Source organism: Tympanuchus pallidicinctus, unplaced genomic scaffold, assembly GCF_026119805.1.
Source record: "Tympanuchus pallidicinctus isolate F22 unplaced genomic scaffold, pur_lepc_1.0 scaffold4, whole genome shotgun sequence".
Lineage (NCBI taxonomy): Eukaryota > Metazoa > Chordata > Aves > Galliformes > Phasianidae > Tympanuchus > Tympanuchus pallidicinctus.
Window position 1 is genome coordinate 18,593,001 of NW_026294758.1, and position 12,954 is coordinate 18,605,954.

The 12,954-nt window shown below is 42.8% G+C and overlaps 1 protein-coding gene across 2 annotated transcripts in view; it reads right to left on the bottom strand.

The window, feature by feature from the left end:
- Positions 1-10,266, bottom strand: part of GAK (cyclin G associated kinase) — a 67,363-nt gene extending 57,097 nt beyond the window's left edge. The window contains exons 1-2 of one of the 2 annotated variants that reach the window (XM_052700352.1): positions 9,931-10,266; positions 3,472-3,533 (exon numbers count right to left, since the gene is read on the bottom strand). In XM_052700352.1, the coding sequence (XP_052556312.1) occupies positions 3,472-3,533; positions 9,931-10,072 (204 nt within the window). In that variant the 5' untranslated portion in view covers positions 10,073-10,266. The remainder of the gene's footprint in view (positions 1-3,471; positions 3,534-9,930) is intronic. The other variant, XM_052700351.1, reaches the window with a different exon arrangement.
- Positions 10,267-12,954: the final 2,688 nt, after the last annotated feature.

Sequence of the window (12,954 nt, forward strand, 5' to 3'; positions counted from 1 at the left end):
CTTTACAAATAAAGATCTAACTTCTGTATCAAATCTTTAAAAACAGCCTTTCCCCAACTCCATCAAAACTTCTCCAAACATGTAGCCCAGCTTCTAGGTACCTGAGTAATGAGTAACAAAATCCAACATCGCTACTTTTAATATTATTTTGATTTGAAATCAACATTTGAACAGGATCAATCTGAGCATTTGTTAATAGCTCCACAAAGAGAAAGTACAGTTGCCTTCTGTGTGAAGCAGACAGATTGCAAAAGGCTGTCACTGAGAAACAGCTGTGACCAGGTTGAGAACTTGTGAGCTAAAATTAGGAACCCAATCAATAAAAGACATCTAGCAGTCAGGCTCTACTACAGGCTGGTTGATCAAGTGGAGCCTATTGACAAGGCTGTTACTTCAGCTGCAAGAAGCACTGAGCTCACAGGCTCTCATCCTGATGGGGGGATTTCAGTCTCTCAGACATGTGCTGAGAAAACAACACTGAGCTACTAACAATCCAGAAGACTCCCAGAATCCAATGGGAATAAATTCCTGGTCCAGGTATTGGACAGATCCACCAGAGGTGAAGCATTACTAGATCTGGTGTTCACCAGTGCAGAGGAAACATCAAAAGAGGTTAAGGCTGAAGGCAGCCTGGGCTGCAGCTACCATGCCCTGGTCAAGTTCATGATCTTGAGGAATGCAAGCATGGCAAAGAGCAGAGTTAGGATCCTGAACTTCAGAAGAGGAAACTTCAGGCTGTTTGAGGAATTACTGGATGGGGTCTGCAGGGAAATTCTCCTTAGGGAGGATGGATTTAGAAATGGAACAGAGCTGGCAGTTGCTTAAGATTTCTGACAGCACAACAGCTAACCATCTCTCAGAAAAAGAAATCAGGTAGAGGAAGTAGGAAACCAGCAAGACTGAGCAAAGACTACTGGTCAAAATGAGGAAAAAGAGGGAAATATATAGACAGTGCAAGCAGGGTGGCCTGGGAAGAACACAGCAGTGCCATCCACACATGCAGAAATGGGATAATGAAAGCCATTATGAGTGTGGAACCGAACTTGGTAAAGGATGTGAAAAATACCAATAATGGATTCCACAAGTACATCGGTCAGAAGAGAAAGACCAAGGACAGTGTACCCTCTCTGATAAATGACCAGAGAGAACTGGCAACAACAGACATGGAGAACGCTCAGATACTCAACCAGTTCTTTGCCTCAGACTTCACTGAGGACCAAGCTTCCCATGCCTCTCATGTACCTGAACCTCTAAGCATGGACTGGGGGAACACAATCATTGTCACCGTAAAAAAATTTCAGGCTGGCTGATGAGACTGAATGTGCCTATGTCTGTGGGGCCACATGACAATGCATCCCACAGCTCTGAACGAACAAGAGCACATATTAAGGCATACACAAGGTGAAGAAGTGATCTGTAACAGATGGCATGGTTTCACTGCAGACGATTCTGCTTGGCGGCCTTCTACAAGAGAGTAACAGTATCAATGGACAAAAGAAGAACAACTGATGCCATCACTGCGGACTTCCGCAAGACTTCTGACACAGTCCCACATACATACTCATCTCTAAGTTGGAAGAATATAGATTTGAAAGCTGGACGGGGAAGCAATTGTTGGATGGTCATAGCTTGAGGTTCATAGCCAGAGGTCAATGGCTCCATGGGCAGGTGGAGGCCAGTGACTAGTGATGTCCATCAGGGATCCTGCTGATTCATGCTGATGCCCTGTAACATCTTTATCAGTGACACAGATGATGGGATTGAGTGCACCCTCAGCAAGTTTGCTGATGACACCCAGCTGAGTGATGCAGTCGCTGAACAGAAGGAAAGGATGCCACTCATAGGGAACCAAACAGCCTTAAGAAGCAATTCTACGTGAATGCAAGGAAGTTTAACTAAGCGAAGTGCAAGGTGCTGCATCTTACTGGGGCAGCCCCAGACATGAGTACAGACTGGAAGAAGAACAGATTGAGAGCAGTCCTGTGGGGAAGAACCTGGGAATCCGGCAGATAAAAAGCTGGACATGAGCTTGTGGCTCAGGCTCAGTCTTTCAGGCCACATCAAAAGAGGACTGGGCAGGGAAAGTGACTACACTCCTCTAGTCTGTCCTCATGAGGACCCACCTGGAGTACTGCGTCAAAGACAAATGCCCCGAAAATAAAACAGATATAGAGTTATTGGAGCAGGTTCAGAGAAGGGCCACAAAGATGACCAGGGGGCTGGAGCACCACTCTAACACAAGAGAGACTGTGGGAGATGAGCTTGTTTAGCTGGGAGAAACGAAGGCTCTGGGGAGACATCATTACAGCCTTTTGAGACAGTACTTGAAGGCAGCTTATAAGCAGGAGGCATATCAACCTTTCATATGGGAACAGTGATAACAATAGAAAAAAGAATGGCTTTGCATTAAAAGAGGGGAAGTTTAGATGTTAGGAAAACTTTTTTTCCTAAAAGGGTCCTGAGAAAGTGAAACATGCTACCCAAATAAGTTGTGAACACCCCAGCCCTGGAGGCATTCAAGGCCAGACTGGATAGCACCACAGGCATCACGATCTAGTAGCTGGCATCCCTGCCTACTGGAAAGTTGGAACTCTATCATCCTTAAGGCGCTTTCCAACCAAAGTCGTTCAATGGATTTCATTATATTTAAATGGGGGGACTATTTCTATATGACATTTTGAACACACAAACTGCACACGTACTGCAGTAACAAAATATGTTACTGAAGCCAAATTGCATGCTTATGGTCACAAATTTTGTTATTCTAGGATGTGGTACGAAAATGGAGCAAATTCTTCTTAGTGATGTAATGCCAACTTACTACTCTCACCTCTTATACTACTTTTTTTCCTCTTCTCCCCAAGACATCCTTTTTTTTTTATTTAGCTAGACCATTCCAGGCCATTTTGTAGTTATCACAAACAACTACTCTGTTTTTAAAAAAAATGTATGATAATGAGGTAAATGGCTTTACTTTATTGTTCTCTCCATAATACTTGTTTTTAAGCTATCACATTATTCTAGGCCTTCAGAACTTGAGAATCCAGATGAATCTGAGAAACATTCAGTTGAAAATTCAATGAATAGATCAAAATGTGGAGGTCTAAACCATTTTTAGTATTTTAATATGAAAATATTCTAGTATCTTCCACTAGGCAACTAGGCAAGATCCCTTCTAACTATGCAACTGAATCCTCAAAAGCAGAGCCATGAACATCTAGAATAAATTGAGATAAGCAGCACTACTACTTAATAGATCAATTCTTGTCATTGGTATTTCAGCGTAAAAATGCAAGGTCCTACGAGCAATGTTTCTAAATACGGGTACACTGCAGAGCAAACAGCACTGGGTTTCATCCTGGGTTTTTCCAAATGACTTCTTCAACAGACTACGTCAAGAATCAGCAGTCATTATAAAGCATTAAGCGAAGACAGACTTTGCAAATCTGCAGTGAAGCAAATTCACTTTACCTTTAAAGCGTAATCTTTGCCACTTCCAAGATCCTGAGCTTCATAGACAAACGCAAAACCACCTGCAAGACAACAACACTAAGTCATTGATTTTCAGCTCTCAGGTAAGCCAATTTTTTATTTGAACAGACACAACACACGGAAATAGAAGCTCTTTTGAATCTAAGAAATAAACACATTGTTTGGTACCAACAGTATATGTAAACTACATATCAGAGCTGAAATATTCTTGGCAGTACTTGCTTTCTTTTGCACATGTCAAAGCCACACCAATTTGGTTACTGTCCTCTATTTTGTCAGTCTGCATATGTAGATCTTCATTTTTTTTTTAAAGCATGCATATATAAAACCAAGATTCAATTCAAATTTTAAAATTTTCACTAAACAACTGTTTGTGGAAGTGTTTTTTGTTTGGTTTCTGTTAGCCTTTCCATAGAAAGGCAACAATGAAAGGAGAAAATTTTACAAGATACTTTTTAAAAGATGTGGGATATAAATTGGTACAGTCATAGTACTGCTCATTACCTTTTCTCTGCCCATGAGGTAGACTCATACGAGGCCAGAGTTATTTGTGCAATTCAGTGAGATAAAGGCTTTTAAAGAAGAACCTCAGAAAGTGTCACGTGGGAATCAGCCACTAGGTTTTCTCTTACACAACACCCAGATGTCACCACCCACACATTTCCTGTTACCTTGCCACTAGCTTCAACAGCAGGATCTGCATGAATGCCAGGCATCTAGATATCGTGTTTTCTTTAGAGAGATTCCATATAGAACCAGCAAAAACAAAACATCCCAATAACAAACAGAAAAAGCAACACACTACAGAAGAGTCAGATCATCAGTGATACCTGAGATGACAGCAGCCCTTGCTAGAGTCAGTCCTGCCATACACGACTCATGTTTGTACTGCGTTTACCATTTCCTTCAATTCATTTTCTAACAGCAGTTTTGCTGCATTCTGTAGTAGTAGTGCCAGCATTCCTAATGCCCCCAGTATGAGTGTTCTGGTTAACAATTACAAACACGCACCTCCATACGGGTGCAGGGGATAAAGCACACCATCTGTATACCACAGATGGAAGTACACAACACCACAGAGAGTATTCTTCAGACAGCTATCTGAAACAATATTGCTCCTTTTTGAATAGGAACATTTGCAAGAAAACCACAATTCTGCATGGCACTGATCAGCTATAGCTATCAATAACAGACTTCACAGTACTGGCAAAGCAAGCAAGATAACCTGGTCATCCTCGGAATGAAACTCAAGTGTTGAGAAGCCACAACTTTTGATTAGACTTCCTAATCAAATCCCTTCTCATGCTTCAGAGGTATGACCCATGTTCAAAGACCAAAGCTCCAAGTGAGCTGCAAGCACCAGTAACAATCAGTGCACACATAAGCACCAGTCACCATGCCCCAACAGCATGGCCTCCATGCCCTTGTTCTATTCACAACCCACAGACCTCTTATACGGAAGTACCATTAACCCTACAGAACTTAGTTTTCACACACATACTTTAGCATTTTTCTGGTTTTATTCTATTAACTCCAGAAATTCAATGCTGAAAAACAGATATTTTAGATTACTAAGTTGGGATACACTTATCTTCAGCATGGTAAGTCAGAGTACTTCAAAAAAAGATACCAAAACACTGATAGAGGACTATTTTGTATATGATTTATCTCATGGAAGAAAAAGACTCTAATTTACTTAAAGATTAATTTTCCCGTACTGTGATCTCTGCTCCAGAAAAATTTCAATATGAAAAAGAACACTTTGATAATTTATTATTTAACACATAAAACAAGACAGCAGTTCTCAAGTTAACATTTAACTGCTAATGAAATACTCCTAGGAAGATTTTATTATGCACTGAGAGGCAATTGGAATTACTAGTGAATTTGTCAATTGATCTTTAACACACTGTGAGAGCCCTTAGAAGCACTGCCTAATTACTTAACATAAAACTTGCAGAAATTTAGCTGTACAAACTTAGGAGACACTGAAAAATATCAGTTTATGTTTAGTGGATCAACTCAAGCTTCTGCTTACTGCTAGAAAGCAACTTGAAGTTCTCTACACAATATATTTTTACTTCGTCAACAAAATAGGAAACAATTTATGAACTCTTGTAACTGTTTCTGCTACCCCATCACACTCAACACAAACTGCTTTTACAAAATAAACTCACTAGAAATACTGAAGGAATAAGATTATATTTAAACAGTGCATAATTTTTAAGTACATAAGCAGTTTTGTCAACATCTTACATTAACTCTGAAATTGTCATCCCATCTTTCAGACACAGGCTCTAAAAAGTAAAGGTATTTTATTACGTACTCACTCAGCATAGAGCAAGTGTGCTCCTCCCTCTTCAGTTATAATGAATAATACTAATACAATACTGAAGCCAATTTAATATACCCTCTCCTTGCAGTAGCATTCCTGGACAGACTAAAGGAATGACACCAAAACAAGTTCCTGTAATTCACTGATGGTCTGACATTGACAGTTTCTCAAATAATATTTTGACAGCTTAGTGAGCAGGTTTTATTATTCCTACAGGACAGGTGGAGACGACAAAATTTCCCTATTCATCACCACTGAATGTCACTATTAACAAGCAAACAAGCATAAGGCTTACTGTAAGTGATTCTTTGTCCTAGACAGGGAAAATGGACAGCCAGCAACACCCAGCATTTAGAAAACAAACTTGCAGTGTTACTACACAAATATGCCAACTTTCAGGATTGAGAATTAAGACACTAATTTCTGAGGACTACCATTTAGCCTGCTCCAATCACCTATTCCCAACCACTCTTACAAGGTCAAATATGCAGGTGTGTCGATAGGTGAACCAGCCACAACAGCCTGAGTTCCTCAGCTATCTCATACTGAATGATACAGGAAGTTAAGCATTCCTGAACAAAGGAGAAGGACACTTAACACAGTAAAACTCAAAGACAACAGAAAGCATCAGAAGACATCTGCCACATGTAATTGGACTACATGCATCCAGACTGCCTGGTAAGAACAGATGTTCATGCAGTGACGGAAACAAGTACAAAATACTGAGACTGATGAGTGATGCGTGGGCATATGAAAGATGTAGCCCACATGAAAGCAAATAAGATACTACCATATTAGTCAAAGTAACCAGCTAGTCATGTAATCAATATTTAGTTAAGTAGAATTTCATGGCAGTATGAGACTTAACTGGCAGACCCCAAAGAACCAAAACAAGCACTGAAACCAGAACCACGTGAAGGGCAAGAAGAGAGTAAACGTAAAGGCACTGACTCACTTCCTCTAAAATTACTTAGCCACAATTAACTATTGAAATGTTGAAGTAGAAAACATAGAGGCTAACCAGTTCCTTCAAGTTAGTTTACTATTAAAAGCAAATGTCTGATCTGAGAGATGGCATGAAGGAAAACATGGGAGAAGAAGCAGAAGAGAGCAAAGGTGATTCCGAACAAGAGAAGATCAGTAGCTGAAATGAAATAAAGAGCAACTCAAGTACACAGTGTGGAGCTAGTAACAGCGATGGAAATTTATAAAGATTATTTTTATTTATGAAGATTATTAACTTTAATATAGATTGTGAAATAAATCATCAACCTGCTACTAACCTAAGGATTGAAGAAAGTCTTCTGCTCTGGATCATTTTAACAGGGAGGATGACAAAGATACCCACTGACCTACCTCCCTCAAGGTGAAAATCATGGTGTGGTTGAAGTAAGAGCAAGTGGAGATTCCAAACCTAGTCACAGAAGCAGCCTGGACAATGCCACAGGAGACACTGAGTTTGAACAGAAAATGGATAGGCTCACAGATGCAAAGCAGAAGCTTCAACTCACCGGCCAGCAAGGCAGTGGCACAAGCTGCCCAGAGAAGCCGTGGCAGCACATACCATGGGCTCACACCCACTCCTGCTGCGGCATTTCTGCAGAACAGTGAGGGAAGCACACTTATGTGAACTGTATAACTAGTGTCTTGGTTTACAGTGTGGGCGCACATACATTTACACCAGTGCAGACAGGTAGCACAATATTGAGCTGGAAAGAGCTGCAAGGTGCAAGAACAGCCAAATTAACCCCTGCCACATTGTATTCCATAATGCTAACCCACAGGCTCCACTCACATCAACTAAAAGCAAAGGAAATCGTACTGCCTTACAGAAAAGGCAATCTCCACACATCTCCTATCCAGATACATTTCACCGCAGATTTGAAATGTAAATTCTGAAAGCCCCACTTGAATTTCCGCTGTGGAATCTGCCATGAAAACTCATTTAAAAGGAAAAGACTTTCAATGTATTTAGCACTGGAGGGGCTGCTCTTAAGCCACAGATATGCATTTCTGAGAAATCATCAAGCCCAAGGCTCAGGGTGAGTTGAAAAGTTCAATTTCTGCAACAAATCATACTAAATCCAATACACAAACATTCCTGATCTAACTCTAAAAACAGCAGAAGAGAATGGAACATTTAGTCCACCACGTGTAAGTTTCCTACTGAAAAATCGTTGATTTTTTTTTGTGCATGATGGTTTTTCTTCCTTTGTTTTTATGTTGGTTATTGCTGGTTGTTTGCTTTGAGAAAGTGATTAACAAAGCAAGACTCTTGCAACAACTGACACACACAAATTGTCTCCAGAAGACTTACAGGTGTCAGCACAAGTTCACTATTGCAATCTGCAGTTGCATGAATATTGAATATACCAAAAGATTGTTTTAGCACCGCTGTGTTGGGTAGAAAGTCTTACCTCTTAGCACACACAAGCTGTTAAGAGTGGTTTCAGTCAGTGAAAGGGAAGGTAAAACCTTTAATACCAAGGCAAACAAGGAACACCAGAAACCGGTGACAACGCATGTTGTGAGGGTTAGACTTAAAGCACATCTCTATATGCTTGAAATCATCTAACCGGCATCTCTACTCCAACATTTTAGAAGGTGAGCTGCTGCTCAAGTATGAAATACTTGCTTCAGAACCAAGAATTAAATATTTCTCTTGACAGTACCTGCCTGGCCAGCTTTTCCTTTGCTGTTCCTTTGCTCAATCCTAGAAAAACAGCAACATAATGGGCAAAGTTCATGAATTATGTATAAATAATAACAAATTTCCCATTTTTCATCTCAAGACAAGAGATCTCAACATTCCTTCTGGTTGAAGACAAAAAAAATTCCTCTGAAAATAAGCATATGATCCTAATTTCTACTAAAATCTAACTAGCGCACACACACACACACACACCAAACACTGTATCCACCTCAGAATAGGCTACCAAGCAGTGTGCTACAATGTCTATCCAAACATTTTCACTGAAAGTGAAAACTGCCCCTAAAGAAGCCCAGTGCGGGGTAGTTGTGTCTGCAGACTTTCCTGTACTTCTACTCCCTTCTCGTTGGCAAAACCTTGAGACTGTTGATACATCTGCATTCAAGGAAATTCCAAGCCTTCCACTTTCGACTGCAGAAATTCTCTTTCAGAAGTTACATGCTTTCATTTCCTCCCTGACCACAGGGTCCTAAGCGATGTGTCCTGCATTCTGCGTAGCAAACATTACCAAAACCTCACATTTCACACTGCAATAACACAATGGTCTTTGAGGCCAGCCAGCTGGTCCGAAATCACTAATGCAGTTTTACAAGCTTATGGAATCATCAAGGTTGGAAAAGACCTCCATGATTACCTAGTCCAGCTGTCCACCATCGTTGGCCACCACACCATATCCCTATGGATCATTCAGGGGGAAGCTCTTTACTATGTGAGTAGTGAGGTGCTGGAACAGGCTGCCAGAGAGGCTGTGGATGCCCCGTCCCCATAAGTGTTCAAAGCCAGATTGAATGGGGCCTCGGGCAGCCTGGTCTGGTGTTACATGCGGAGGTTGGTGGCCCTGCCTGTGTCAGGGTGGTTTGAGATTCCTGATGTTTGAGGTCCCTTCCAACCCGGGCCATTCTGTGATCACAACCGTGTGACTCTTGAACAACTCCACAGATAATGACTCCACCACCCCCACTGGGCAACCACATCACCCCTACCAGGGTTAGGTCGGGTGGCAGTCAGGGAAAGGATCTGCACCAGAGGGCGGTGGGAACGGGCTGCACAGGGCAGCGGGCACGGCCCCGAGTTGCTGGTGCTCAGGGGACATTTGGACACCGTTCATAGGGTTGGATTCTGGGGGGGTACAGTGCGGAGTCGACAGTGCTGATCCCCGTGCGTCCTTTCCAGCTCAGGTCCTGCGCTTTCACTCCAGTACCGTGACAAGGCGCTGGCTCCACAAGGCACGAGGAAATGACGGCACCGGCAGCCCCCGCCCCAGCCAGCCGCTGCCGAACACCGCTCGCCCGCGGCTGGCCCCGCAGCTGGGGGCAGCGGCCCGCGGGAAGGCCTCCCGCAGCGCAGCGCAGCGCGGCCCCGCCCGGCCGCCGCCATCGCGTCCCAGGCTTACCTTCCGCGATGATCCGCCTGATGCGCAGCTTCATCTCGCCCATCTCCACCGTCTGCCCTACGAAGTCGTTCTGATCGCGGCTGGCGGCCCCCAGGGTGCCGGGGCCCGCCAGAAAGTCCAGGGCGGACTGGAGAAGCGACATGGCTCCGCCTGGCTTCGGCCCGCGCTTCCCGGGCGGCACCGAGGGAGAAGGAGTAGGGAGGAGAGAGGTGAGTGCGGGGGGCTCCGCCGAGCTACCGACCGCGGCGTGGGACGGCCTCCTCAGCCACCGTACCCTCAGCTCCGGTCTGCTTCCGGGAACGCTACGTCACTTTTGACCTCACGCCGCCACCTCCCCCCTGCCGCCCCTCGGCCCGGCGCGCCGCGCGGTCGGACACGCCCTCTCTCTGGAAGCCGCGCCCCTTCTGTAAAAGCGACGCCCCCCCGCTGAAGATCGCTTTGCCGCCCTTGGCGGCGGTTGGGTTTGAGAGCCGTGCAGTGAGACTGCTTGCTAGTGGGAGGAGCGCTGGAAGCCACAAGGTCTCCTCCGAAAGTCCTGTCCTCACTTCCTGTCTGCTGCCTTCAATAGCTATCGCTGATGCAGTCACAGTCGTCATCAAGTTCCTTGGGGGCTCAGATAGCTGTGCTGGTTCTGTCCCGTGTTGATGATGAGTAATGAAGTGGTATTTCTCAGTCAGCCTCCACAAACTGACGACTTGCTGTTCTTCATGTAGGAATCATAGAACCATAGAGCAACCCAAGTTGGAAGGAACCTGTAGTGACCACTGTTTGCAGCCCCTGGCTCTGCACAGCGCCACCCAAAACTCAAACCCTACATCTGAGAGTGGTGCCCAAATGCGCCTCGAATTCACTGAGCTCAGGGCCGCAGCCACTGCCTTGTGCAGCCCGTTCCATGCCCACCACCCGCCGGTGCAGACCCTTTCCCTGACCCCCACCCGACTTTCCCCGATGTACTTCCATGCCTTTAATTTGCACTTATGGGTAAAGTACAGCTGGCTATAATGCTGTGCTTCCTTCACTGAGCTGTAATGTCTCAGTAATCAAGAAGTGTGGTCTTAAGCAGTAGCAGATGTGCAGTGAGATTGCAATCTTTTTTATCTTTTACTGAAGAAAAAATAATGTTTATTAAAGTTGGATTATATGGAGAATTTCCTTCTATTTGTAACAGAAGTCAGCTGCTGTTTTTGATTCGACCTCTAGGTAAACAATCTCTTTTACTGTTATAAATCATACCACTATCAGCGCTTTGAGAACAGCAGACTCTGTATTGACATCAGGAGCATCCTACCTTCAGTCTGTTTTTGTTTCTGACTTCTTCAGATTTGTTTTTCAGGCAAAGGCTGGAATTATTTGAGACTAGCAGACACTGTTAGGCTTACTACACCATGCCGTTCAACACATTTTGCCCTTGTCCTAACTTAACCTGCACATTCCTCTTTTAAGAATCATTCACATAAGGCCCCTACTGGAAAAGGAACAGGATCTTTGTGAGGAACCAGAGATTCAATTCTTCTGCACATAAAGGTTTGGATTTTGTTAGCATCTTTCTGATTCCCAGAAGAAGAATTGCATCAGAAGGGGAACATGAAACAACTGGAGTTCAGACTTTAGCTTAAATGAAAATTGAGACTTCTTCCTTATCTTCAGTAACAGACTGAATGACCCAGGCTACAGTGACCTCCTTTCTTTTTTCTTCTGCCAACTCTCTTTAACAGTTCCTGACGGATTCTCAACTAAGTGTCATGTTCACCCCAGCACAAAAGACACAGCTCAAAAACTTGAAGAAACCACTGACAAAACAGCAGACGTATTTCTTTCAGCAGCAGTACAGGCGCTTGCCTGTTTGAAATGCCCTTAGAATCTTGCCTAAGTCTTGGTTCCCTGTCAGTAATATGTGCATCTTTGAAGTATAAAAAATAGCAAATTGATTTTATTTAAACTTTCATTTTGTACTACATCATCTAGAAAAGTAATTTGATGTGGCTATTGAGAAAGGATCTTAGCACGAGAAGTAAACAACTCAAAATTTCAGTGAAAAAATTGCATGCAAATAGGCACCAAGCATGACACCTACATTACATGACAGATTCCATTGGGAATTTGTTATAAGAAAGATTGCAGGAAAGTAACCATTTTGCAAGTAAAGGAGTTATAAGGAGAAAAAAAAAAAAAAAAAAAGTAGGATAAGAAGCAAGAATGCTACACTTGGAAAAGTCAGGATAGATTTCACATCCCCAGCTACTACAGATATGCTAGGAGAGGTTTGTCATAGGTAAGGTTTTCCTGGACAAAAGTTGGAAAGAATGACAGTGTAATATCTCACTTCCCATCTTTCTATTCAGCTGAGTTGACAAGCAGACTACGAAGTAGGACAGGGTTTGGAATATGTGCAACTGTTTCAAAAAATCTCTGCAGTAATGAAGTTAAGCTTTTTTTTTTTTTTTTTTTTTTTTTTGGTATAATTTGTAATACTTCAATTTTAACAGTACTTGGCCAAAAAGATTAACATCTCATTTGTTATTTACACATCTTGAAAGTCTTCTGGATGTTTTTGTTGGAAGTTGATAAAGGCAGTAAGGCCTACCTGTTTTTATGTTGGCATCCTGGAAAGCAGAAGAAAACAAGGCTAACTTGCATGCCTGTTCTGACAAACAGAACGGACTGCTACAGGACTGTTGAGGTCCTGATGAGAAAGTTATGCTCTTGTCTTCCTATTTTTATTCTCATCCACTCCTCTTCCTTCTACAGCCTCACCCAGAGGAAGCCAAGAGTACTTAGACCAAAAGTCTTGGATGGGGAAGGTAGTAAAGAAGATATTTCCTTTTTGACCTATCGTAAGGTCAAGGCAGTGGAGAGCTATAAATTGAGGTATTATTAAATGACAAGTTTGTTCTGTTTACTAGCATTTAGTAATGATATGCACTTTTATTTCCATATCAGTAATTGCTTTCAGCTCATTAGGAATTCAATGAATTAAAGAGTAATGAATAAGCATTTTGCATCTTTCTGTAGCATTTAAAAGAA